The sequence below is a fragment of the Furipterus horrens genome, unplaced genomic scaffold (assembly GCF_987537825.1).
Source record: "Furipterus horrens unplaced genomic scaffold, mFurHor1.1.pri manual_scaffold_1, whole genome shotgun sequence".
NCBI classification, from domain to species: domain Eukaryota; kingdom Metazoa; phylum Chordata; class Mammalia; order Chiroptera; family Furipteridae; genus Furipterus; species Furipterus horrens.
Genome location: NW_028327171.1, coordinates 108,447,538 through 108,473,972, shown reverse-complemented (window position 1 = coordinate 108,473,972; position 26,435 = coordinate 108,447,538). Strand labels below are relative to the sequence as shown.

The 26,435-nt window shown below is 44.7% G+C and overlaps 1 protein-coding gene across 5 annotated transcripts in view; it reads right to left on the bottom strand.

Annotated features, from left to right (window-relative positions):
- Positions 1–26,435, bottom strand: part of KALRN (kalirin RhoGEF kinase) — a 684,790-nt gene that overhangs the window by 333,352 nt on the left and 325,003 nt on the right. For all 5 annotated transcript variants that reach the window (XM_090277665.1, XM_090277675.1, XM_090277684.1 and 2 more), the window contains exons 7-10: positions 25,251–25,442; positions 21,515–21,646; positions 18,205–18,435; positions 97–219 (exon numbers count right to left, since the gene is read on the bottom strand). In XM_090277665.1, coding sequence (XP_090133791.1) covers positions 97–219; positions 18,205–18,435; positions 21,515–21,646; positions 25,251–25,442 — 678 coding nt within the window. The remainder of the gene's footprint in view (positions 1–96; positions 220–18,204; positions 18,436–21,514; positions 21,647–25,250; positions 25,443–26,435) is intronic.

The window sequence follows — 26,435 nt, the reverse complement described above, 5'->3', positions numbered from 1 at the left end:
TCAACCCGACATGCTCCACCAGACACCAAGCTAGAGCCCTGGTCTCTCTCACCTGGGGGCACACACACACACATACAACCACATACAGCACCTCACCTGGGCCACCTCTTCAAAGTCATCGTGCCTCTTCTGCAGGGCTCGGGCTCTGTGCAGGGACTTCCCAACCCCTGTGTGTTTGCTGAGAAAGGCCTCGCCATGGTTTTCAATCCAGTCCAACACCTGGTCAGAGGAGGAAGACATAAAACAATGACTTATTGGCAGAAGGAATGACATGTGGCAACTATGCTACTGTTAGAGTCCTAGAGTACCCATGCCAATCAGAAGGCAGCAAGCAGTCCAGGTGGAAATGTTCAATCACCGGATACAGGGTATTTCATTACTGCATTGGCAATATAACAGTCTCACTGTTAACTAGATTCTGCTCATCTTTAATCCCCAGAATATCCTCTCAGTACGTCTTCAGTTTTCTCCACCATAACTAGTTCATTTTTTAAAACAAGCTACACAGACCATCAGGCCCAGTTTACCCTCTCACTACCTTTATTCCAACCACATAAAGTTTCAGACACTTTGAAAGAAAACAAGACAGTCTCAGGTCAGGGCAGTCCCATGGCTTCACTGTTCCATGAAAACGATCACAGCAGTGGCAGCCCATTACTGCCTCATTGTGCTCCCGGGACTCTAATCTTGGAAATAAAGCCCAGAGTAGTCAGTCCCCAGCTGGAACTATGCTCAAGATAGCTGATCACCAGGCCAACTGCCCTCTCTGGCTCCTTTCCACCTCCCTACCCCAGGGAACACCTACCAACCAACCAAATAAAGTGAGGTCTTTGCATCCTTAAGGACTTCAGTGTCTATGATTCTCTTGGGAGCAATGGTGACTCCATGTTCTTGTAGGCTTAAGACCTAGTGATTTGGCCTCAAGACATTTTCCTTGGTGCTTATGAAAGCTGGAACAGAGCTGGCTGGAGCAATAGGGACATGAGTGAGGGGATACTGAGAAAGTGAGAAAATATGTTGTCTCAAGGGGCACTTGACAGTGGGAGTGGAAACCCTTAGTAAAAGTCTTGAAATGTAGAGAGGACCAAAACCTTTAACAGCCACTTTGCATTTGCTCAGGGTGCCTAACAGAAATGTGGGAGAAAGGAAGCAGTTCATTTTCTGGTCTCTGAGGAGTCGGTGCCCAATAAATCAGGTGGCCAGAATTAAACCAGAATAGTGCAGACACATCTGTTACAAATCCTGCCAAGAGTCAACTGAGTCCACTCTATTCCTACTATACTAAACTTTAACTGAACATTTGATTAATGATGTATTAGCCTTCTCAGATTTTAGAAGGACTCTTCGGAAAATGACTTAGATGAACTAGGCCTGTTTAAAAGGATGCTTTAATCCATTTCTCTGTTTCTTCTACAGACTACCCTGTAGCAAGAAGATAGATAAAATCATACCTTGGTCTGCAGGCATAGGCATTCTAGCTCTACAGAATCCAGCTTTGGCTTCACTTCCTCTGACATGTGAGATAAATTAACGCCTGTGATTGTGCAAAGTATGGAAGCCTTCAAAGTCTTCAGCGACAATATCATAACATAAGCCCACAACAAGATGGTATTAGTTCATAGAAATGCACACATGACTATATTAATGAGGTTTAACAGCCACTTAACAAAGCCAGAACTTCAGGTAATTGTCTATTAAAATGAAGAAAAAGGCTTTTTAAAAAAGTGACTTTATCTAAACATTGAGTGTAAAGATTTTAAATACTTTATATAACCAATTCTAGCAATACATGTATATATTTTTTAAGTTTGGAGGCATGTCTGTAAAAATAAATTAAGCAAGGAACATGTATGAATGACCCACAGACATGGACAACAGTGTGGGAACTGACTGTCGGAGTGGGAGGTGAGGAGGGCAAAGTGGGGGAAATTGGGACAACTATAATAGAATAACAATTTAAGAAAAAGGAACCACAAAAAAGAATGTTAAATAAATGAACAAGTGTTCAAAATAAAATAAAATAAAAAGAAATTAAAGTAGTAAATGAACTGTATTTTTACCCTTTGCAAGCACTGAAAGGCAGCATTGAAAGGAGCTCTGAATGTTCCTTTCCTAGAAGAAAGACGAACCTACGTTCCCTTAGAATTATGTATGATGAAATGTCAATAAGAACAAAAAAAAAAATCAGGAGAGTGCAGTCCCACAATCCTCTGCTATAAAGGGGATCATGGGCATCAGCATGCAAAAACAAAGATAAGTAGTTCTAGTCACAAAGTTTCCCATATATTGTGTACCATGGGCAGTGCAGTTTTATAATTTTTTATGCATATTTAAACTTTTATTAATCCCCTTTTGAGAATGAATTGGAGCTTGGGGATAGTTTTTATATACAAAAGAGCTGCCTCACAGCCTTTCATGAATGCTTTGAAATTTATGACAAATTTTCAGATTACAATTTTTTTCTTAAGTTAGTTTTGAACAGTCTAGAGTGACCTGCTTGTCCAGCATTGTTTTCAGAAATTTTATTGCATTTCACTTTTTATCTCTAGCTTTAATAAAATTGGTTATTTTAAAGCAAGTTAGTTAAAGAAAAATGCTTTTTATCCACTAGTTTGCAAATGGTTAGCTTTTATACTCCCTGGGGGTAATTTCACAACTTTTAAACTTTTAAGTGAAATAAGCCAGTCAGAGAAAGACAAGTACCATATGATGTCACTCATATGCGGAATCTAACAAACAAACTGAACTAACAAGCAAAACAGAGACAGACTCATTGATGAAGAGCAGGCTGACAGCTCTGGGGTGAGGGGGCAGGCTATGGTGTGGAGGGATGGAGCAAAAAGGAAAAAGGACTCATGGACATGGACAACCATGTGGTGATGGGTGGGGAGGGGGATATAAGGAGGAGAAATGGTAATGGAAAAAATACAATAAAAATAAGTAAATAAAAAATAATAAAAATAAAAAGCAAATTGTTTCCTGTTTAAGTTCTTTTGCTTTCTTAAAAATGTTGATTCATTTTCAGTTGGTGACAGTTGACTTAATTAGCTCTACATTAACCACTTAAAAAACTATTTACTTCACATCTGAGAGGCTTTTACTTAGTTTGAACATAACTTGGATTGCTCTGTGAGGTTACATTGCCTCCATTTAGTCCAACTTCTACCATTAGAACCGAAGCTGTGGGAAACACCTGTGCAACTTCAGTGAGGATTCAGGGACTGATGGAAAGCAATTTAACAGATGAAAAAGCAAATGATTTAGGAAGTGAATAAAATTATTTAGTAATACTGTACAGAGAGACCAAAAAAGTACCTGATGATAAATACACAGAATCAATATGAGTTATTATTTAAAATGCTGACTTCTCTGACTACTTTGCATCAGATAGTTCATTTAGAGCCAGCATTTAGACCACATGTTCTCTTAACGCTGATTCCATGTGTCCCAACCCTGCGAGTACAATCCAGCTTCCCACAGAGAGTGGACAGTAGAGAAGTGTGCCTCTGAGCAGATACCAGCAGTGCCTGACAATTACATTACACACCATAAATTAATGTGCAGCATTGGAAGTCTGCATATCTCAGTATCTGGTGAGTCCCAGACTCTGAAACTTCACTGGTTAAAGAATAAATTGCATTTCTAGCCAAACCTCGGGCCCTACCAAAGTGTATGTACCTATCAAGGTACCCCTTATTAGCTGCTCTTGCTTAATTTCTCTCATCTATAATATTGTAAAAATATTAAATTATCAACTATAATCAGGGTATTACAGAATGATAGTTAATTATACCTATTAATGGATTTGAATTGGTATTTAAGTGTTCCCCACATAGAAGGTTTTATCTTTGTGTTTGTGTGTGAGGGGTCTTCAGGAAGCAGAGAAGCACATGTGGGATGTGAATATCCCCATATTCAAACAGATATTTATTAATCTTATTGTGTCTCAGAGCTGGGCACAAGCCAGCCCGGCCACATTATTAAAAAAGTAGGTGTGGGCCTGACTCTGGAAATTCAGGCTCTGTGAGTAACAAGCACTAGACGCAAATTCACACAACTCATCATTAATCGCATTGGTGAAAAGTGCCAATGGTCAGGTGCTCCTAGCTGGAGGCGCAGGGAGGCCTCTCTGAAGAAGTAAGGTTTAGCTGAGATGAGAGAGGGACTAGGACTTAAGTTAGGAATTAGAAAGATTAGCATGGCTTGAGTTGGGAAGTGAGGCGGGAATGGGCCCACAGAAGGCAGGAACCTGATGGTGCTAAGCCCTGGTGTGCTGAGTCAGATTCCAATGTTCATCCTAAGACCACTAAAGGGCTGCAAGAAGAAAGATATCATGTGATCTGCATTTAAAAATTATGGTTTTGACTGCTTTGTGGAGAATTAGTTGGAGGACATCAAGCATAGAAATGGGAAAACAGCAGGTTACTGCAGAAATGTCGGCAAGGGACGATGGTGGCTTAGGGCTAATGGCAGTGTCCGGGGAGAGACAGGTGAGAGTAATATTTAGGGGAAGGATGGCCAGGACTTGGTGATTGGTTATGAAGGTGATGAAGAGGCAGGTGGAAGGTTGACCTCAGGGGCATGGCTTGAATGACTGCATGGAAGGAGGACCTTGTCACTGCAGAAGCAAGTAAGTTACAAGGGACAGCACAGAGATGTCAGGTTTCTCTCACGTTTTCTTTCAATTTTCATATTCATGCCCTGGTTTTGATAAATATTGTGCCTCTGAACCTGAGCGGGAAGTAGTACCCAATGATAGTTGTCAATTTGCTTCAGGTAAAATGTGCCATTGGTTTCAAAGAAATAATTTTATACATTATGGCTTAAAAATAAATAATAAATTGTTAATATAGATGGATCCTATTAATTAAAAAATTAAGGACAACAAATCCATTCAAAGAACACCAATTTAGCCTTAAATGAAATTAACCCATGCATTCTTAGAAGGGCATTTCCCTGGGATATAGTTTTGAGGGGCCCCTTAACCTGACATGCAGAGCCCTCTGTGGCCGACCACACCCCACTTTCAACCCCACTTCCAATAAGTTTCTGCCTCACCCCTAAACACCCCAAAAGCTGCTTTGCACCTCCTGAGTTTTGCTGTTGCTACATTTAACTTGACTTGAAATGTCCATATCTTTTTTTTCTCCCCATTCCAGACTCCTTCCTACTCATCCTTTAAGCACCATCTCAGAATCACTAGTTTGGAAAGCCTTTCCCCTTTAATAACCCACCCAGGCTGGGGTGGTGTCCCTCTTCTCCGATTCTGCTCAGACCACAGTTATTGCCCATGCACCTGTCTCTCCCACTAGACTCCAACCTCCTTGTGATTTCCAGACACAGCATGGCTCTTAGCACAGAGTGCTTTGCTTAAGACATGTAGAACTACACTCAGTTCGAACTCATCGCCCCAACACACAACTTTAGGGCGAATGTCTCCAGTTCCATACTGCTACTGTAACTCTACCCTAGCACCTCTCCCAGTCTGCATTCAAAGTTCTCTTTGTGTGTCTCTGCCCTCTCCACTGCTCCACTTGGCAGGTAGTCAGTTCCCTTGATGTATGTCAGGGGTCCCCAACTTCTGGGCTGCTGACTGGTACCAGTTGGGGCCTATCAGGAACTGGGCTGCACAGCAGGAGGTGAGCTTGAATGTAATGTGCTTGAGTGATCTCCAAACCATCCCCTCCCCACCCCTGTCCATGGAAAAATTGTCTTCCATGTAACTGATCCCTTGTGCCAAAAAGGCTGAGGGCTGCCAGCGTATGGGGTTCTCACAGTGAACACTATCCTTTCATCCCGCCCCTGCCCCAGCAGTCCTGACCTCACCACACATGCAGGAGATACTCAGTGAATGTTTGTAGCCATGAATTGTCAAGTGCAAATATGGCAGAAGCCCCTGCCCTACTATCCTGAGAGAAGTTGTGTCACCTTCTTCAGCAAGGGGTCTGACATTCACCCTGTCATTGGGAACACAGCTCCGCTAAGCCCAGGAGTCCTTGCCACTACAGCACACAGACAGTCTTGTAAACAACTTTAAAACTCCTCCTCCTTTCTTATGTCCCATCTTTCACCCAGAAGTTACTCCTTTCCAGGAACATCCTTTTTCCGAGGGAGATACTCATCCTAAACCAGATTTGGGAGCCACTTTAACAACCATCATTCCCTCATCATCCCCTTTCTTCCTCATCTATTTGTCTTTATTTCAATGAGCATACAACCAAGATAATGTTTTTCAGCAACAGAGACAGCCCTTTCTGGCTGCTAAGAAGAGAAAAAATCCTTTCGAAGAGGACTATTAATTATTTTCTGAACAGTGGCCATGAATGTGACCGAGTTAATGAGAGAAAATCAAGGGACCTAGCTGCCTTCTGTCCCAGGGCTCTGACTGTTTTTGATTCTTCTAACTTGACAGAATCTTCGTTTCAGAGGAGACCCAAGCACCGCCCAGCCCACAGTAGGGGGCCCCTGCACTTAGAGACAAGCAACCTTTAGAACAAAGTTTTAATTGTTGTCTAAGCTCTACTTCTATATAAACGTGTCTTAGGTTTCTAAAGCATCATTAAAATGTGCACCATCCTAATCATCCTAACTTAAAGACACCATCCTCAGGGTCTCATCTCATTCCAGCTCTGCCCCTACCCAGCTGTGCCCAGCTGGGAGCGTGCCTTTTCCTTTCTGGACCTCACTGCCTCAAATGAGGATGCTGGATCAGACAATCTCCCTACATCTCTTTCCAACTCGAATATTCATTTCATGATTTTATTATATTGAGGGTGCAGCAGCTCCCCTCCTTGGAAGAAGAGACTATGGAGGGTTTGTTCTTTGTCAAAGAAAATTAGTCTCAGAGAGGTTAGTTAACTTGCTTGAGCTTATACAACTATAAAATACTGGGGTCAGGATTCAAACCCAAGTGATTCTGGTAGCATTGCTACAACCTCATACTCAGACTCCACTCAGGTTTTGCCATCTGACCCAATACTGACTTTCAGAGCAAAAGAATGCAGTCAGAAACACGTGTTGTGTTTAGTTGTCCCTTTAACCTAGACGAGTTCTTTAGGCTTTCCTTGACTTTTCTGCCTTTGACACTTTTAACAGTTACAGGGTTATTATTTTATAAAATGTCCCCCAACTTGGGTTTGTCTGATGCTCTCTCATGATTAGAATCAAGAATATCACAGAAATGATTCTTGTTCTTCCTGCTGCATACTATCAGGTGGGATACATTTTCCATTTGTTTCATTACTGGTGATGTTAACTTTGATCACTTGATCAAGTTGGCATCTTCCAGCCTTCTTCACTGAGAGTCATTCTAATTCCCTCTGTAATTAAGAAATATTTGCAGAAGGTACTTTGAGACCACGTAGGTGGTAGATTCTGAGATACTCCATAAAGGACATTTTACGACTGTTGGGAGTGCCACCAGCAGACAGAGACCTCAGTTGCCACTGCCCTTCTGAGGTTGGCCCGCGTCTGTTGATGAGCTCCCGTACATAAAAACCCAGCTCTTTCCCCATCCAGCGACACCTCTGACTAGTCACTCAGTCTTCAGAATGGTCTGTAGATAGCTGAGACTTCCCTTGAGACAATGTTATAGTTCAACTTTACCCTCTATCTAATCCTCTTCTTCCCTTCCCTTCCTCAGGGATCAATTCCAAGACTACCCTCTAATAAACTTCCCATGGCTAGCCCCCTGTGTGGACATCTCCTCGCCCTGTTTGGACTTCAGTCCTCTAAGCTGAGCTGCCCTCCCTGCGTGGATGGGCTCCTCGCTCTCCCTGGCTGTGATGCTGCACACCACAGCCCCCGCCCTTCATGGATGGCTCCTGAACCTGCTCAGTCTTTGCATCTACGCTGAGCCAGCCTCATACAGATGCTTTGCTCACTTTGCTGGGGCTCTGATTGCCTGCACCAGGCTGACCCTGCTCGGGGACTCCCTCCTCACTCACTCTGGACCTTCCTTCCTTGGGGACTTCCAGTGCTAGGCAGCCCTCTCACCAAAGCTATCCTCAACCTCTTGGGCTTGGGCTCCGATTCCCTGAGCCACTGAGGCCCTCTCACCCTGAGGAGATGCCTACCTTGCTCAACCTCACTTAAGAGCAAGAGCCTCCTCTTTCTGGAAACATTTCTGCATTAGCTCCTCAGACACCATCCTCACTGGAAACTCCCCCAGGCCCCCTGATATCCGTTGCAGCCTTATGTTCTGCATCCTTCTTGTCTGCCAAGCCTCTCCATTGTGGAATGCCCCAGGGCTCAGTTATGGACTTCTCTCTCTTCTCTCACTCCCTGGATGATCTCATCCAGTTCCATGGCTTTCTGGTTATTTCCACAGGCACAGTTCCAGCCCTAATTTCTCTTCTCATAGTGAGACTCAACTGCCTACTCTTCCCCTCCAATTTGGGACATAATGGGCACCTCATACTTAACATATCAAAAACAGAATTCTTTATTCCCTTCTGCCTTACTCCCCTCCTCTCCTATCTTCCTCATCTCAGCAAAAGACACCACAGCTCACCTGACTATTCAGCCACAAGCCAGAGAGTCTTTCTGTCCTCTGTTTCCACCACAACCACCCTAATCCAACCCACCATCTGTCTTCCCTCACCCCAGCAGCCACATAAGCAATCTTCCTCCTTTTATTCTTGTCACGTCTGTTGACACAGGAGCCAGACCTATTTCTTTAAACATCGATCAAACCATCACACTCCCCTTATCAAAACTCTCCAATTGTTTCCTATCACACTTAGAAAATCCAAATTGTCTCTATGGCTTATAAAGCCTAATTTGACATGGACCCATTTCTCCAAACTTCTTACCCCCTTTTCCTGCTCTCTGTTCACCAGCCACTCTAGCCATTCTCCCATTTTCATGAACACACCCAGCTTGCTCTAGTTTCAAGGAGTTTGTGGGTCCCATTTCATGTACCTGGAACCTCCTTTTTATTTTTATTTTTTTAAGGTTTGATTTAATTTTAGAGGAGGGGAAAGGAGGGAGAAAGAGAGGGGGAGTAACATCAATGTGAGAGAGAAACATCAGTTGGTTGCCTTTTGCACATGCCCAGACTAGGGGCCAAACCTGCAACCCAGGCATGTGTCCTGACTGGGAATCAAACCAGCAACCTTTCGCTTTGCGAGATGACACCCAACCAACTGGCCACATTGGTCAGGGCTGGAACCTCCTCTTAAACACACTCCATGGCTTATTCAGTTAGCTCTCTGCTCATGAATCACTGGCTATCACTATATGACCTATTACATATTTGTTTGTGGTGGTGTTTTCTCTCTACTTCCTGTGTAAGCTCCATGTACGCAAGGACTTTGTTTGGGTCACTGTTGTGTTCTCAAAGAGCATTTGCTGAATAAATGAGTCAACTCAACCAGTCAAATCTGAGAACTTCCTGTGTGATAAAGGACAGAAACCATTGAAGGAAATGAAAATATTTTTGCATTCTGGCTTTCTGATCAATCATCTTATTTGAAATCGATTACTAGATTTGTGTCATAATTTGATCCATAGTAAAACAAGCAAGATGTTTTTTTCTTTTACATAAATGAAAGAACTCCTCCCTCTCAGCACCCACCTCCCAGGCCCAAGCCTCCCACTCTTTAGAAAGCCATTTTTCCTGAAGCCAATGAAGGAAAGTTTACACATCATCAGGTGTCTACAACACATTTTATTCTGTTAAAGGCTCAGGTACACACGATGTGTATGGGTACCCACGACAGTCCATCAAGTCATTATTTCTGTCTCCTTGCGTTAGTGCTGAAGGGGGATGGCTCACACACTGCCAGCACTACCCAGATAGCATGCAGGCACCACTTGAAATGCTCAATTACCAGCAATTCATTTTCTGTTCCATCTTTGGAACAAGTATTATCAAAATAAATGTCCTGCTATGGTGGGAGAAGCCATCATATTTCTGAGAGGACTCAGCTGACATTCATTAGCAGGTGTATAGACTCTCTTTTCCCAGTGAACCATGGTTCTTCCACTTGGCAGATGCCATGCTGGGTGGAAGTGGCTAAGAAACCAGAAGACCCAAAGTTTTAGCTGCCTTCCTCCTTTGGGCCCCTCCACTCCCATCCAGCCAACAGCTGACCCTCCCTGACACAGTGGAGCTGGGATGACTAGAACTTGTCCTTAGCACCTCCCTGAGAGAATCTTCTCATCCTGGTGCCTTGGTGCCTGTTTATGGTGTCGCCATACCATTCACCATGAAGGCTGGAATTTCCTAAGTCAGGGGTTCTCAAACATCAGAATGCTTAAGAATCACCTGGGGTTCTTTTTAAAACATGGCACCGCCTTCCCCACAGATTCTGAATCAAAAAAGTGTGGAATAGGGCCAGATTATCTGTGTTTTCAACAAGCCCCCTACTCTGCCCAGATGATTTTAATGCTAGGGGTCCCAGGACCACACTTTGGTTTGTTTTTAATTAATTAATTAATTATTTATAACAAGGAGAAGGGAGGGAGAAAGAGAGGAAGAAAAAGATTGATGCGAGAGAGAAACATCAATCAGTTGCCTCGCCCATGTGCCGCAACCAGGGACCAAACCTGTAACCCAGGCAGGTGCTCTGACTGGGAATTGAACTAGCAACCTTTTGCTTTGTGGAATGATACCCAACCAACTGTGCAACACCAGGAAAGGCTAAGGATCACACTTTGAAAAATACAGCTCCATATTCATACCTGACACCTCCCTTGTTTTCTATAACAAAGGGGACAACAATTTCCAGTGGTTTTCGTAAACGCTCTCATATCTAACGTTGCCCATCATTCTAGTTCATGCTTTATGGCCATACCATGACCATGGCTCCCAGGATCTTCCTACTCCAACCCAGCCCCCCACTGGCACCAAAATACCTCATACTTTCACTCTGATCACCTGTTTCTTCTGCTCAAAACCTTTCAATAGTTTCCCACTAGTCATAAATTTTGAGCCTTTTATCCTTTAGCCTGGCATTCAAGGCTCCAGAATAACATGTTGACGATGGTGAGAATAGGGGTTATCAGAAAGAAGTGACCCTGGATGGTGACTGTCTTGTCATTTCTTAATGGAATAATAAATGAACTGAGGACATTACAGGTGTTGAAAGTTACCACGGATCAAGAAAGCCCTCAGGCTCAGTAACTCCTGGGAAGGGACTTCTTTCTCCCACTGCCTCCCAGACCTTACCATCCTGCCTACCCTGCCCAATGGAGGCACCCAGGTACTGCTTGGAAGGTGGTCACCATGGAAGGAGCATTCTTCAGTCAAAATAGAGTTGGCATTCAGAAAGTCCAAGTAAGTCCCAAGGGAGAAGGCTATGATGGAAAAGGAGAGAGGAAGGAAGAAAGGAGGGCAGACAGGAACAGGGCAGGGTATAGAGTGTGGAGGCGTACTGGGAGTCCGTGAAATTCTCAGGCAGGAGGGCCTGAGAACGTCAGGAGCAAGCCTCTAAAGCTCCCTCCCCAGCCCTGCCAATTCTAGCTGGGGAATATATGGAGAGGACTGGAGTAGACCCTTCAGACCATGCATCCTCTTATGATGGGGAGAGGGACAGAGTGCTCCCTCTAAACTCAGTGACACTGAAGAAGCAGACTAGAGTGGAGACAAGAAAACTTCTTACCAGGAAGCGACCCTGACAAGCGAGTCCTCTTTTCTCCCCTTCTTACCTCCCCAGTTCAGCTGAGTCTTAACCCTGCTCTCTCTGGGCATTCACCCTGCCCAGAAAACTGCTATTATTTACTCAAATGTATTGGAATGATTATATTATATTATCACCATCAAAAACTTAAGTGAGAACCCTAATACTGCTAAATGCTACTGTGGAAAAAAAATGGATATTATTTAAGATATGCTACAAAGAAAAGTGTCAGCAATGATAAGTTAACATAATTAATGATTGTGAAAAACAAATGAGAATGGGTAGTGTCTGTTTTAGGGAAATTTACGTAAGAAAGGTAACTGTAGAGGGCATTTTGTAAAGACAGAACGGATGGAAAAGAGTGTTTGGGTATGAGTATGACCGTGTAGGTCTAACTGGACGGGCAGTTTGAGCCTGAATCTCAGATGTCAGAGGCTATACAACCTTGGGTAAGTACCATCCTTTGGGACCAAGTGACCCACCAGGGTCCTTTGAGCAATGACACCCCAGCACTAGATTATAAACTCCTAAGGAGCAGGGCCTGTGTCTCTCTGAATCCCCATCACCCAGCATAGTGCCCAGGGCACAGCAGAGGGGCTAAGAGCATGGACTGGGTGGTTAGGTGAACTTGGGTTTGAATTCTTGCTCTGCTAAACTAAAGGGCAAGCTTACTTACCTTCTCTAAGCCTCAATTTTCTCATCAGTGAAATGTGGACCAAACTATCAGTTGGTTTAGTGTTGGAAAATTAAATAAGAGAAGGCACATAAAGGGATTAGATGCTCAATCATATTTACTCAGAAAAATGATGAATCCTGAGCTTTAAACAATAAAACTTTTACAAATGTTTAATCCTAGTAACAAAATCTTAGGGCCTAAATCCAACCATCTCTCTGATGTTTGAGTCCCCTCCCCAACCCAGCAAGTAACCAGTTTTAAGTTTGAATGGTTCCTCCTTGTGTGAGTCCCCCTCATCTGGCTGGAACTACACCCTGAGCACTTTCCTTTTTAGCTGCTTTAATCCTCCTTCTTACAGGAAGAGTTAATTTCTAAATCTATCATCATTATGGTCACTTTTTTCCTAACTCATCATTCTGTGTCAACCCAAAGCATCCATCTCTTATTATGCAAAGCTGTCTGTTGGATTACACCATGGCCAGCTGCTTTAGTATGATTAAGGGGCTACAGTCGCTATAGTTAGTAAAAGATTGACTACCTGGAATTTTAAAAAATTACTCTTAAAACCTTTTTACACATTCTTAGGTGGGCAAGAGCTGACATAGTAAAAGCTGTAATTTTCCATATGAAGCTCCAGAAAAACTGATAGAAACAGGTGAGATTCATTTGTAATACAAGAACTATGGACTTGAATATTAATGTATTCATTCAGAATGAAAAGTTACTGAGCCAGATAAATTCTGCCATTTCTGCTCCTCCCTAGCTCATCTGACTGGATTGCTTAGAAACAAAAGACATTATTTTTAAGGGAAGGTATTAGAGCTTCAAACATGTCCCTGTCTCATACACATCACGAAGACCACCCTAAGCCTTCCAGCCTTACCTCTTAGTTTCACTGCAAGAAGCGGGCACCCAGCTGGACTTCCACTTCCCTGTCCCCTGGTTATAACTTAACTCTGCTTCCTGGCTTTCCCCAGCATCACCATCCCCGTCTCCTCTGTTTGAGCTCCAAGGACCAGTGCAAATCCAGCTCCAAGCTCAGGGAACTTGCCCTGTTTTGCTCTTTGGCACTGAACCTAGATGGCTGTGTGCCATTCAGTGTCCTTAGGTGTATGTCTTCTCTCAGGTCAGAAATCTCCAACTCTTATCACAGGGCTTTGCACAGCGCAGGTGTTCCAAAATCACTTTATGATTTATTCTTGCACAAAGTGGAGAGAGAAGAAGAAAAAGAGAGAGTAGAACAAGATTGTTTGCAGACAGAGGTGGATTTAATGGTGGGCACACTGGGCGCACGCCCTGGGCCCTGACTTCTGAAGGGCCCTGCAAAACCCCACCTTTACACTTTTTTCTAATGACACCAAGTTTGGTTTCATTACTACGCTGCATAAAATATGATTAACATGTATTTTTATTTTCCCTGTCTCTCTTTTTTTAAGAGGCCAGTATTTTCTTCTGCGCCCAGGGCCTCGACCGACCTTAATCTGCCTGTTTGCAGAGTGTGCTCAAAATGGTTGCTCTGGCTAAGAAATAATGGAACAGAGTTAGCATCTACCAGAAAGATAAAACAATCTAGCTACTGCTTGTTCTTCTCACCACAAAGCTAGGTCTATCTTGGCTTGGAAGTAGTTCTTTACACCCATGGGAAACTATGGGAGTTGGGGGAAAACAAGAGACAGAAGGTGGAGAGCGGCGATGCTTCCATGGGAAGTTCTTTTGGCTGTCTCTTGGTACTGCCCCATTCAAGATCAGAAAAACAACAGTATTGAAGATTATTCCACTAGTAGTACTATGGCAGGTGTGTCCTATTCACGCCTTTCTGCGGCTTAATGAACCTCAGTTCCAGGGTGATCCTTAGAGATTTATTTCCACTGTCCCCAAGCCCTGCAGGGAAGAGAATGCTGAGTGCACCCATTGGGACTCAAGGGCAGGCTACCCCAGAGAGGATGTGTTAGGCCGTTTCTGGCTGCAGATGTTTGTTAAAATGGAATCTCATTTTCACTGGCATCTGTCTTTGGTTTTCATTTCTCTGCTTTGGGCCCTTAAAGGGCAAATGGTTTCTACTTGAGCAAAGACCACCCACACTCTGAAATGGCAACGGGCAACGGGGCAAGGAGTTAGGGGCAGGAACTGTCTCTTTCCCTTCTGTCTCTCCCTTCACCTTCCTCTTCTCTTTTTCCTCACATCCCACACATGCTTGCTTCTCCACTCTGTCTTTAAATTTATCCCCCCCCCCCCCCGTTGTCTGTCTCTGTCTCTCCCTCTCCCTCCTTGTTTCAGGGTGTGTGTATGTGTCTATCACTCATTCTCCCCTCTATGTTATGCATGTGTGCTTTTCATCTTCCAGTTCCCTTTCTCTGTCTCCCCTGATCCTTTCTCCTGTGGCTTTTCTGTAGTACACCTAGACTGGGAGCCAGGAGACCTAGCTTCTGATCCTGGCGCTATCATTAATTGGCTGTGTGGTTATGGCCAAGGGACTTCACATCTCTGGGCCTCAGTTTCCTCAGCTGTAGAATAGGTTAGACTGGGTGCTCTTCCATGTCCTGATAGCTCTGAGATTTTATCATGGGATGAAATGGAACTCAGCAGACCCATGAAACAGTTGCTGTTGTAGAAACAGGAGAATCATGCTGAGGGTCCCCAACAGCACAGGCACCAGGGGGAGCCCGAGCACCACTCAAAGAGGATGTGACTAAACTCAGACACCACTAAGGCAGGTGCTGTGCCAAAACCCTGTACTTGTACATCAGTCAGTCTGAAACTGAAGCACCAGGGTGAAGTGATTTGCTCAAGGTCACAGAGCCAAGATCTGTCAGAGCAGGACTGAAATGCAGCCTGTCTGACTCCAGATCCCCTCCTTGCTGACTAACTAATAATCTGTGATTCTGTATGGCCCCAGCCACTGATCCTTGCTCACAAGCCTCCCATGCAGGCTGCTGAGTAAACATCTCTGGACCCCAAATGTGCTCAGGAGTTTTAGACAAAGACTGTAATGGTTCAATCAATTATCTCCTTCTTCAAGACACCAACTCTTGACTTCTCACACCTGCCTATGACTATTCCACCAATACTCTATTGCACTGCACGCTGACTGGCATGCTCTCATAGAGCTGTCCTTTACGTTTGCAAATGTGGCTGTCTTATGCCATTCTAACTAACAAGGCACCGTGCCAGAACATAGCGAAGCACTGGGCCAGCTGCAGAGGCTCGAGCTTGCTGAATGACGGATGAACCCTGAGGGTGTGTCTCTGTGTCCTCTGCCGGGGCTGTACATATCGGGAGCCCTCAGTGTTTCCATGTCACAATTCCTGCAGGCAGACTCCAGCTACTCACCGGCAGATACTAAATGTGTTTGAAGGGAGGGTGAAATGATGTTCATTTCACAGAAGCAGAAACTGGGATCCTCCAATGATATGTTGAGCTAACGTGAGCAAAGTAAAGAGAACCCCAGCTTCATGCCAGACACAGCTAAGAGCTGTAAGGGACACAGAGAGGAAGAAGCCGTAGTTCCTGCTTTCAAGAAAATACTGGAATAGAAGAAATAAAACATGTAAAATTGATAAGTATATAAAATTCGTATTATAAGATATATAAAAATGATAAATATATACAATTTCTGGGAATCAGGATATGAAAGTCCAAGTCCTTCACTTTAACCATTGAGTGCGTGTGTCCAGCACCTTCTGCAACACCAGCTCAGACAGACACCTGTCGGGCACTAACGGTTGTCTGGGTGTCAGGTAAGCATCTGAAATCATCACCAGGGTTAGTAGCCCTTATTTTTCACATTTTTCTTTATGCTGCTGTCCCAGTGTCAGATACATGGTGAGTCAGAGAGTGAGCGGGACAATGAGAGAATGAAGTGATGTTCTCAGAAGCCATATTCATCTAACCTGAAAAGGACGATGGAATTAACCATCCTGGGGAATTCAGTCACATGGGAAATCCAAATGCCCATGAAGTCCACCTCATAATTTTCTGCTTGCTCTTCCTCAGTGACAACAATTTGACTTCTACAGTAGAGATAAATGGATGGGGTTTCATTTCCAGAAATGCCCTCAGTTTTTAGTAAGATATAGAATAGCCACAGATGTAGTTTTATTACACTTCTTCCTAGCTTTACTGCAGATGTCACAGTGGCCACAGGGCAGTCTGACAGTTTCCAGACAGTCCAAGTCTGGACGCCTCCCTCCTGTTGGGGAGGCATTTTGCTTGCCCTCCTTGCAACCCCTCTGCCCCTGTCCAGCGTCCACCCTAACACAACAGCCATGAAAACAGAAGGAGGGCAATGAGCATAGCAGGAAAGTGGCAAAAGCTATAGACCTGATAATCTCCCAGAATCACTCAGAGTTCACTAAGTAGTAAGACCCACTCTGTGCCTTCGGAGGCTGGCACCTCCCTCTGCCTTAGTCACAGACGATTCTGTGCTCTCCTGTGCTCAGAGATGATGTATTTCTCTGGACAGCTCCAGATGGCAGAAGCAGGCAACAGACTCATTTGCTTCTCCATTCCCAGCAGGCTCCACAGGGTTTCGGAGCTGGGGCTGCACCTCAGCAGTGCCCGTCTGTCCTGAGGCTGAGGCATTGCCTCTAATGATTCAGTCACTGTCCTAGTTAAAGAAGGAGGGCTGCGAGGGAGTTAGGGCAGCCCAGTAATGGGGGACACTCATGGGACTCCGGCATAGCAAACCTGTGCCCAGAGGGTGTCACTGCCAGTGACAGGGTGCCCTGCTCTCCCTCTACCCTGCCTCCTTCTCAGGGCACACACCACCAGGGCCCCTCCCGACAACAGCTGTGAAAGGAATCAGCACCCCGAAGACACGTCCACCTGGCTCTCAATTTTCCAGGTACAGGGTGGGGAAGAAGTACGTTTACAGTTGCCCATATGGAAAATAATACAATAATTAGTAAATAATAGTACAAGAATAAACTATATTTTGTGGACTCATAACTGTAAACTTTTGCTCCACCCTGTATATTCTGATACACTCTGGATTACTCCTGGCCAACACCACAGAAGGCATAGAAGGAGAGTGAAACATCACTTTATATGTATACTTTTGAAATTATGTGGTAATTATAGAAAAGTCTACTAACCTGAGTGTCCCCACCCTGCCTCTCACAGTGAACCAGCAGGGAGGTGATGCGGAGCCTGCATCTCTCTCCTCAGCCCCACTCAGCTCTCCCTCCCCTAAAATATCAGCCCTCAGAGCAAAGCCCCCAGAAGACCCCAGGGAGACAAAGTATGAGAGGAAAAGAATGGGGCATTTGTGGCAAGACTGTCTTTTTAAAGTCAGAAACATAACAATATCTTCATTATTTCTGGTTTATTAAAAAAGTTCCAACTGGTATAATAATGCAAAAAGACAGATTAAGCCAGAAATAACTTCTAATTATGGGACATAGAGTCAACAACCCATATTTTAAATCTGGTTTTCCAAGTCCGCATTTGCCAAAGAATCCCCAAAGGGCCCTGTATCTCACCCCAAACCCTGACTCTAGCAGGCCACCTGCATCCCTGATCAAGAAATGAAGTCATTTTATGCAGGGTCTAACCCAGACAGTGCCCAGATAACCCCCAGGCCCGTGAATTGTCCAGAAAGCTCATGAGTGAGGGTCAAGCTCTCTCCAAAGAAAACTATGTCATATGACTGCATGGAATTGCTATTCCTCAGGCTGAGTCTCCCGTCTCAAAACCACAGGGTGAGAAGGCCATGTCTATAAAGCTGCTTAGGTAAGAAGAACGCAGTTAACAAGTCCAGATGGTTTTACTGCGGGGGAGGGTGCAGCTGGGGACTGAAGTGCCCTCTTCCCTTCATAACTCAGGCGGTTCCAGGCCTGACCCGTCCGGGTCAGGGACTCAGTGTCTGCCTGCCTGGGACAGGTGCTGGCTGCAGGGGCCTGTTACCTGCTGGACATCCTGCTGGAAAACGCAGAGCTGCAGCCGCTGGTGGAGCCGCACCTTGCGGTGCTGCCAGATGCTCTCAAGTCGCCGCTGATGGTGCAGCACCTCGTGCACCACGTCCAGCACCTGGTGCACTGCCTTGGAGTAGTTGGCTGTGGCCGTGAGGGACTCAGAGTTCCCAGGACTCAGGGGACGCTGAAGCACATCCAGCAGGGCCTTGCCATCCTGGCTGACCTGCAAAAAGGAGGAGGGTGACGTCAAGGGAGTGGTGTGGCGGACAGGGCACAAAAAGGACAGCAGGGTCTGCCTGGGACCCCAGACTAGGGCTAAGAATCTCAGTCCTAATCAGACCCATGAGAACCAAGGAATGGGCCACCCAGAGCTGCCAGGGTGCCCAGCCCACAGCGTATTGGGGTCAGAGCACCCCGGAATCCTGGGGCAGAGGAGTTGTGGAAGCAGCATCCAGGAGTCTGTGACACTCTTGACTCAGTCTCTCTTCTCCTTGAACTTTATTTCCATGAGGGCAGGGACACTGCCTGTCTCCCCAACACCTGGAACAGGGCCTGGCACACAGTATTTGATAGCTATTTTGATTGACTCACTGGCAGGTCAGGCAACATAACTTCTTTTCAGAAATGAGCTGAATGTCTGTTGACAACATAAACCTCTCCCCCCCTCTTCTTCATCTTCCTCTACCTGGCGCCAAACTTCTAGATGTGTGATCAGAGACAAGTGACCTAACTCACAACTTTGGGCCTCAGTTTCCTTGTGTGAGGGACTTATAGAGATAGTAATGGTACACAACTCAGAATTGTGGTGAGGATTACATGAGTTAACACATGCAGGGCACTTAGACTGGGGCCCAGCACCTTGGATTGGCTACCGATTCTGTCTTCATCATCATCGTCATTTCTCTCTTCTGTCTTCTTTATTTCCTTGTCTTTTTCTCTTATATTGATCCTTCTTTTGCTCTCCTTCTATACAACCCCCTTTTCTCTCCTGAAAGTGATGCTATCCCCATCTTTTCAGAATATGCAATGCAAAGGAAGGACCCTAAGATTGTAGACACACCATTCATGCTCCTGGATTCCCCAGTACTCACCCTTAGTGCTGGGACCCGTGGGGGAGACATTCTCTGTCATTCCTTGTTGGAATCTTGGCATAATTATGGGCACCAAGGATTCTAAAAAGCAGCATCATATGATTGACACCTGTGGCTCTCCAGTGCCTGGCAGAGTACCCAGCAGAGCATGTGTCTTTCAAATTTAAAACATGGTGACCAGAGGATTGACAGGAATTTAAACACCCCAATTCATTTGGTTAACAATAAAATCAAAGTCACTTTGCAGTGAATTGGTCTTCTTTTCCTATCAGCAAGGTGTGGAAGGAGGTGTGCTCCCACCTCCAGCCTTATGAGAACAAGTGGGAAGCTGCTGGGTGGGCTGGTAGCCTCCCCTCACTCCACCTTGGGTGGGGCTTCAGGAACGAAGAGGCAACTATCTCTCCCCCTGCTCATGGGGCCACAGAGAAGCCTGTGGGGCTGGAGTGTGATTAAGAGGAGGGCTGGGAGAGAGGGGGAGCCTGACTGGAGGAATAGGGCTGTTTTAGGTGAGCGCCACTACCCACTCCAATCCACCATGCCTGCCTGCCTCCTACAACATCCCTCCAGAGACATGACTAAGACACATATCCTATGGCTAAACCCAGCAGAGCTGTTTCCAGGGAATTCTAAGCCAGTGCTACATCTTGGCCACTGTGATATGTCCAGGGTGGTCAGAGGTGGAGGGCCAAGTCCTGACACCAAGTCCGCATGAGTTCTGTCCTTGGCCTCAGTCCCCATCTGTGGGAGGTGGAGGCAGTCCACTGACCTCTGAAGTAGGCTTGAATGGGCTGTCTATGCCCCACAATGCTAGGGCCTGAGAAGAAATGGGGAGAAATATTGTACCTATATTTATAACTCATACCTTATAAATGTGAAATGTGTGAGTACGATATTGAAATCATTTGTATACTCTATTTTTGTGTATTTTATACATAGTAAATTTAGAGATTCTTGAGCCATGGGCAGAGGCACAGTTTTATTAAAAGAAAAAGCCATTTGGATCAAAATGGATGAAGTCAAAATCGGCTCACAAGCCTACCTCTCTGCCTCCTATAATGACGGAACTGGTTGCCATTTTTAGCCCTTATTATTGCCAGGCACACTGCACCAGGTGCATTACATGCATTATCTTTATTGCTCTTAAAACTCCCCTGTGAGGCAGGTATTACCACCTTTATTTCACAAAAGAAGAAACTGAGGCTTAGAGTACTTAAGGAACTTGCCTGAGGTCACACAGCTGGTAGGAAGCCAAGATTCAAACCCAGCTTTGACAGTGTCAAAACCCCTTAGTTTCACCCAGAATCCACTGGTTCTTTGACTTAAACATGCATCAGACCCATCTGGAACACTACTTAGTAAAATGTAAGTTCCACACCCCACTTCTTGACTTTCCAATTCAGTCTGGGGTAGAACCCAGGAATCTGGACCTCTAACAAGCCCTTCAGGTGAGTCTGATGCCCGTGGTCCAGGAGTTCACTTTGAGAAATAGTGCTCTACCTGATCTTGTCCCAGAAGGAACCTATGGGCCAGATATGAATTCACGTTTTCCCTCCACATCCAGGTCCCTTAATCAGCCCAGGTCTTTACATCCCTCAGTTCCCTCCCTCAGAACTCATGCTAGTTAGCAAACCTGCTTACTTGTATATGTCCGTGCAGGTGCACCTATAAGCCCTTTTCCTTCTCCTTTGAAAGAAACAAAGATCAAGCAGTGTTTTCCCCTTCTTAACTGAATAATTCCCCAAGCCTTTGATTTTCCAGTGGAAGAGTCTTTTAGTCTGTCTTTCACTTCCATGGCGACTTCTCCTGCGAACACTTGTGCACATCCTATAGTGAGTCTTCCTCTGGCCCTGCTGATGATAAGCTGCTTCACAAAAGGGGTGGCAGGCTACTACATACCAGCCAGAAAGCACACTCCAGAGAGGCACAGTGTTGCTTTCATATATTCCTTCCCCACACAAGAGAGTCCGTTACACCTCTAAAATGCAAATAATTTTTCACACATATGCAAGGTGGTGCCTGCTGATGGCCCCATTTTTTCTGCTTCCTGGATGGTGACAACATCATTCACAGATCAAAGATCTTGAAGAGTCTCCAAAGAGAGACTCTTCTTAGTCCAACTGAGGCTTGTCCACAGTGTACAGGCCCATGCTCTTGCCACTCACCCGCATACACACACACTCAGGACCCTCGGGTGTCCTGCTTGGTTCTCACCTCGGTGTAGGCCTGAGTCACCTGCTCGTACAAAGACTGGTGGTGGTGGATGGCCAGCTCCAGGTCCTGCATCTCGGACGGCAGGCCGCCTTCACTGCACATCTTGCACCAGGCGTCCACTCCTGACAGAAACTGGAAGGAAATGCCAGCTGGGTCACTGTGGGGCACTGGGGGTGGGCAGCGCGCAGATTATGCAGAGATGGTCAGATGCCTTGGGAAGAAGCATCAGGACCTCTGGGAGCATTCAGAGGCCACTGCAGAGGGTGGAGGTTTTTTTAATTGTACAAACATTAACTCCATGTAAGAAGTCAGACTGAGTACCTATTTAAGAAGTGTGGTTTCCACAGACAAAGATGACTATTATGAAACTGCTGGTGGTGGGAGCCATGTGCACGTTCAACAGATTATATCCACACGTTGACTACAAAATACAGGTGTGCCAATAGCTCACTACATGTACACATTAGAGCTGCTTGTTCTGCGCACACTCACAGGCACATGTGGGGTGCTACAATTAATGCAATGGGATGTTTCCATACAGGTGCTTTATAGTGTGTACACTGAGCTGTGAAGAGGAGAGAGAACATACACAGTCTCCTCAGGAACCTGCAGAGACCTTTCTCGCAAAGAATGGAGATTAACCCTCAAGAAAATCCCTCAGTAGCCTCAGGGGTGGGAGAGCGGAGGGGCAACTTAGGGGACAGAATGGACTGTGCCTACAGGGGCAGTGGCTCCCGGAATGTGATATATATAGATCTTGAAAGATATTGAATTATTTAAAAATGAAAATTAACAACTGTGGAAGACTATAGGTTTCTGTGCGCAAATGGTAAGCCAACTGAAATCACTCAGGTCCATTAGGTGGAAAAATACACCTTTAAAATGCAAATAATCTTTCACCCAGCAGTCTGGAATGGTTCTGTCCATGATTCCTCTCGCCTGGATACACTGATCCATTCAAATTAATTGCCTAGATGCCTTTTTATTTCATTGCCTAGAACAGCCCACATGAGGACAATAGAGAGCTGCCTAAATAAATGCATTGAAAAAATAGCCCTGAGTCTGTGGTTTGGTGTGTTTTCCCCCCTAGCTAAATAGAATCATAGTTTATGAGTTTCCCTGAAGAACAGGTAATACCTGAGGCGATTGCATTAAAAATAGATACAAATAAAATTGCTCCTGATCCAAACTAAGTCAGGAAACATCAGCGAGACTCTGACTCCTCCAGTTACTCTGAGTTCCGACACTGTGTTTTCTGCCACTGCTTGAGTTCTAGTCTTGGTTCACTGTCTGCTTTCAGTCCTGGGGCTGTTGATTGTTGTGGCTGATTTTTCACTGTTTGTTTGTTTTTAAACACATTAGGGCATCTCTTAACAATTCTGGAAGAGTGCTGGGTGCTATCCAGTATCAGACTGCATGTAGTTGATAACATCTCAGTACCTTCTTTGCTCCACCAATAACCATTTTACAAAAGAACCTGAAAACAACTTGACATTCATGTGTCAATGGTAAGGGGAGCACCTCTTTAAGGTCCTTGAGATTTCTCTGTAATACTCTAACAAGAGTCCTATAGCAGATCCCACAAAATAGTGAGCTCAAGGAAAGAAAGACAGAGACAGAGAAGGAAGCACTGAGTCTCCCTTGCCAATCTGGATACACCTTAAGTAAAGTATGCAAATGGTGGGGCTGAAAACAGAAGATTAGATGGGCATATTTTCATGGTTCTAAGGATGAAGTAGACACAATCAGTCATCTTAAAAAAAAAAACAAACACCATCATCTTAACAAACAAACAAATAAACAAACAAAAAAACACTTGGCTAGATCCCTTTCGCTGTATGGGGCTGCCCTTGATTTGTGATACAAGTATTTTAGTCTTCAGGAAGGTGTCAGATGGAAACAGGCACAGTGGAAGAAATACAATACACCAGGATAGTATGTTGAACAAATACTCACAGTAGAATCTACCATTTAAAAAGCATACTTAGTCTAACCCTTATGTGCTCCATTGCTAATCCTTACAATTTACTGCGCTGGGAGATTATAATGCTCCCCACACTAGAGATGAGGAATCAAGCTCAGAATGGTGACATGACTTGCCTAACTGTTAATGAATGATGGGGTGCGATTAGAAACAGCAGGTGTCTGTCCGCCAGGCCTAGATTGTTTCAATCATCCCATTTTCCTTCCATGTTAGGTGGGTAACAGAGGGAAAGGTTAAAGTATGAAAAGTATGACCTTATGCCCAACTCTCTATTATCTGTGAGCTACCAAATGTTACAGAAAGAAAGAAATTTAGGGGTTAAGACCACAGACTTGAATGTTAGACACATCTGGATTAAAATCCCACCTCTCCATAAATTGTGTGAGTTTCACAGTGGCGTGTTAGTGAATGTTTAACCTGTGTACATACACATGCACACACAGACACATGTATCATAAACTTTACTAACATAAGAGATGTAGCACATAATTTACACAGAATAATAACATACACAATGCTCTTTATTGTAAATTCCATGTAGCCAATTGCTTGTCACACGATACTTTTGTGACACACTTGTACAGTGTTGATGTGAAAGCTAGTTGATAGTTTCACTTATGCTGGTGTAAGACAAAAGCGAAAATACCTCAAGACTTATGTCAGAACATTACTCATTCATCCATGATGTGAGCGACTTCTTTGTAGAATGGAAAAACAGTGTCTGAATATCAGAAGACTATTTCCTCAATTCTGTGTGCTATTCATAATGTAAGAGCTACAGACAAGACACATTTTTAAGTTCAGCCTGCACTTTTAAACTTTTCCTTCATCATTTTTTAAGATGTTAAACAATCAATAGAACAATAAATCAAGCCCTGGTTTGTAGCATCTGGTGGTTTCCATGGTGTAATACTCCTTCCTTGGTCCTTTTAAGCTTCCAATGTGATACCCCCAAATGTGGGGTTAGGAAGAGATGACTGGGAGCACACACTGCATAGTATTTTCACCAGAGACACAAATTTCCAAATAGATATAAATGACATCAGAAACCTAGATGATAAAATGTAGCAATATAATTGGGAAACACTGAGATGTGAGTATTGGCTTTGTTTTTAATATGACATAGTTAATGTAACTTTAGTTTAAGTGATGCTATATTTAGCAACCAGTTCACAAAATTCCTGAAATGTTAGCCATTGGACCTCTATGGTCTGGTGGGAGCAAGCTGCAGCACACTGCTGGGTCTTAGGCAGGTTATTTATTCTCTCTGGGCTTCAGTGCTCCTCTCTGTAAAATGACTTAGTGATGTCACTTGCCAGTACCAGTAAGTAAATGAGAACAAGTAATTGTTTTTTCTAGCTACTGTGTTATTGTTATATTATTATTATCATCCATAGCAACTGTTCCATGTAAAATTAGCCTCCCCTTGCTCTCAGTACCCTATAATCAGTTTAGTTTCACCCCTTTGGTCCAAGCTCAGGGAACGCAAACTAGGCAGGCAGTCAACACACACAAGTACACACACAATGAACTATCCAGTGGCATATAAGCAGGCTCTGGGTTCCTTCTTATTTGGATGACAAGTAAAGCCACCAACGTTTCTTTATGTACAAAGGGGCCATGAAAGTGGGAGACATGGGTTATCATTGCAGCTATTCAGCAGGGTCCTCCAGAGAGAGGAGGAGCTCCTACAAAGTGTATATCCTCCCATCTTCCCACCAACAGCAACATCAGAAGCTCCCATGGCCTCACCTGCTCAGCCTTCTGGTGGAACACCGCAGACATGGCGAGGATGGTGCTGCGTTCATCCAGGGCCGCCGCAAAGCTCTTCCACTCCTGGTCCAGCTGGGTGGAAATCTGCTTGATTTGCTGTGAGGCATAATGACCAGCCTCAGAGAGGCGGGAAGCCACGGACATGATGCGGTTGATGTTGACATAGGCATTCTGAAAAGCAAAGCAGAGTGAGTGCATAGTGGGGCAGGCTACAAAGGCATCCCCTGAGCACTTCTGGGGTGGGTATTTGGGGAAGCAAGCTACCCCCAATAAAAATGATGTGACAGGACAGTACAGGCCACACTAGTACATCTGCTTGTGGCCCAAGGGAAGTCTTAGTCTATGATAAAATTTCAACAGACAGCAGGTAAGGTTACTGATGCTTTTCATTCTGGGAACCAGCATAGTTTTTGTGCCAACTACTAATGCACACAAATGCAGTCACTTCACATGGACTACCTTAGTAAATCTCACTATCATCTTTGCGAACATGCCAAGGGGAACGGCATGGTACTTCTAAGAGTTACTCTCTGAAAGTAATGGCTCAGGCTAGGGCAAAAGCTGGAGGAGGCTGAAGCACCTCTTGCTCAGGAGAGAGCTGTACACGGGGCATTATTGCCCCCTACAACAAGGCAGCAATGTACACCAAAGAGGGCAAAAGACACTCGTTACATGATAATTCCACATATTCCTGTCACTGAGGAAAGACTTTGCTGCCCCACGCTGCTGGGGCACTGGCCATCAGTCAGGGTTTGAATAAAGAGAGCATTTGAAGCCACAACACTTTGCCATGCTAAAAATAAGATCAATGGGATCTTTTCTTATCTCTGTGACAGGAAAATTCCCCCACCTGATCCCAAAAGGCATCTGTGGGGCTCTCCTGGCCCTGCTGACTCTTTACATCTTGTGTTTTGTTCACACCCAGTCCCTTCATTAATTGCCAATTAAAATTCATGACCACCATGTGCGCTCTTTCCTACTGGGCTAGTAGAAAACTTGCCAAGGAGGAACAAGACTGAAGAAAATCGGCACAAACATAAGACTAGTGAGCATGGTTATTTTTAACTGTGACCTCCTATTAATTGTCTGAGATGTCAAAACGATTGAGTAATATTGTGGCACCCACAAAGAGCTTTTCTGACTCACACGGTGCCTGCCCAAGGA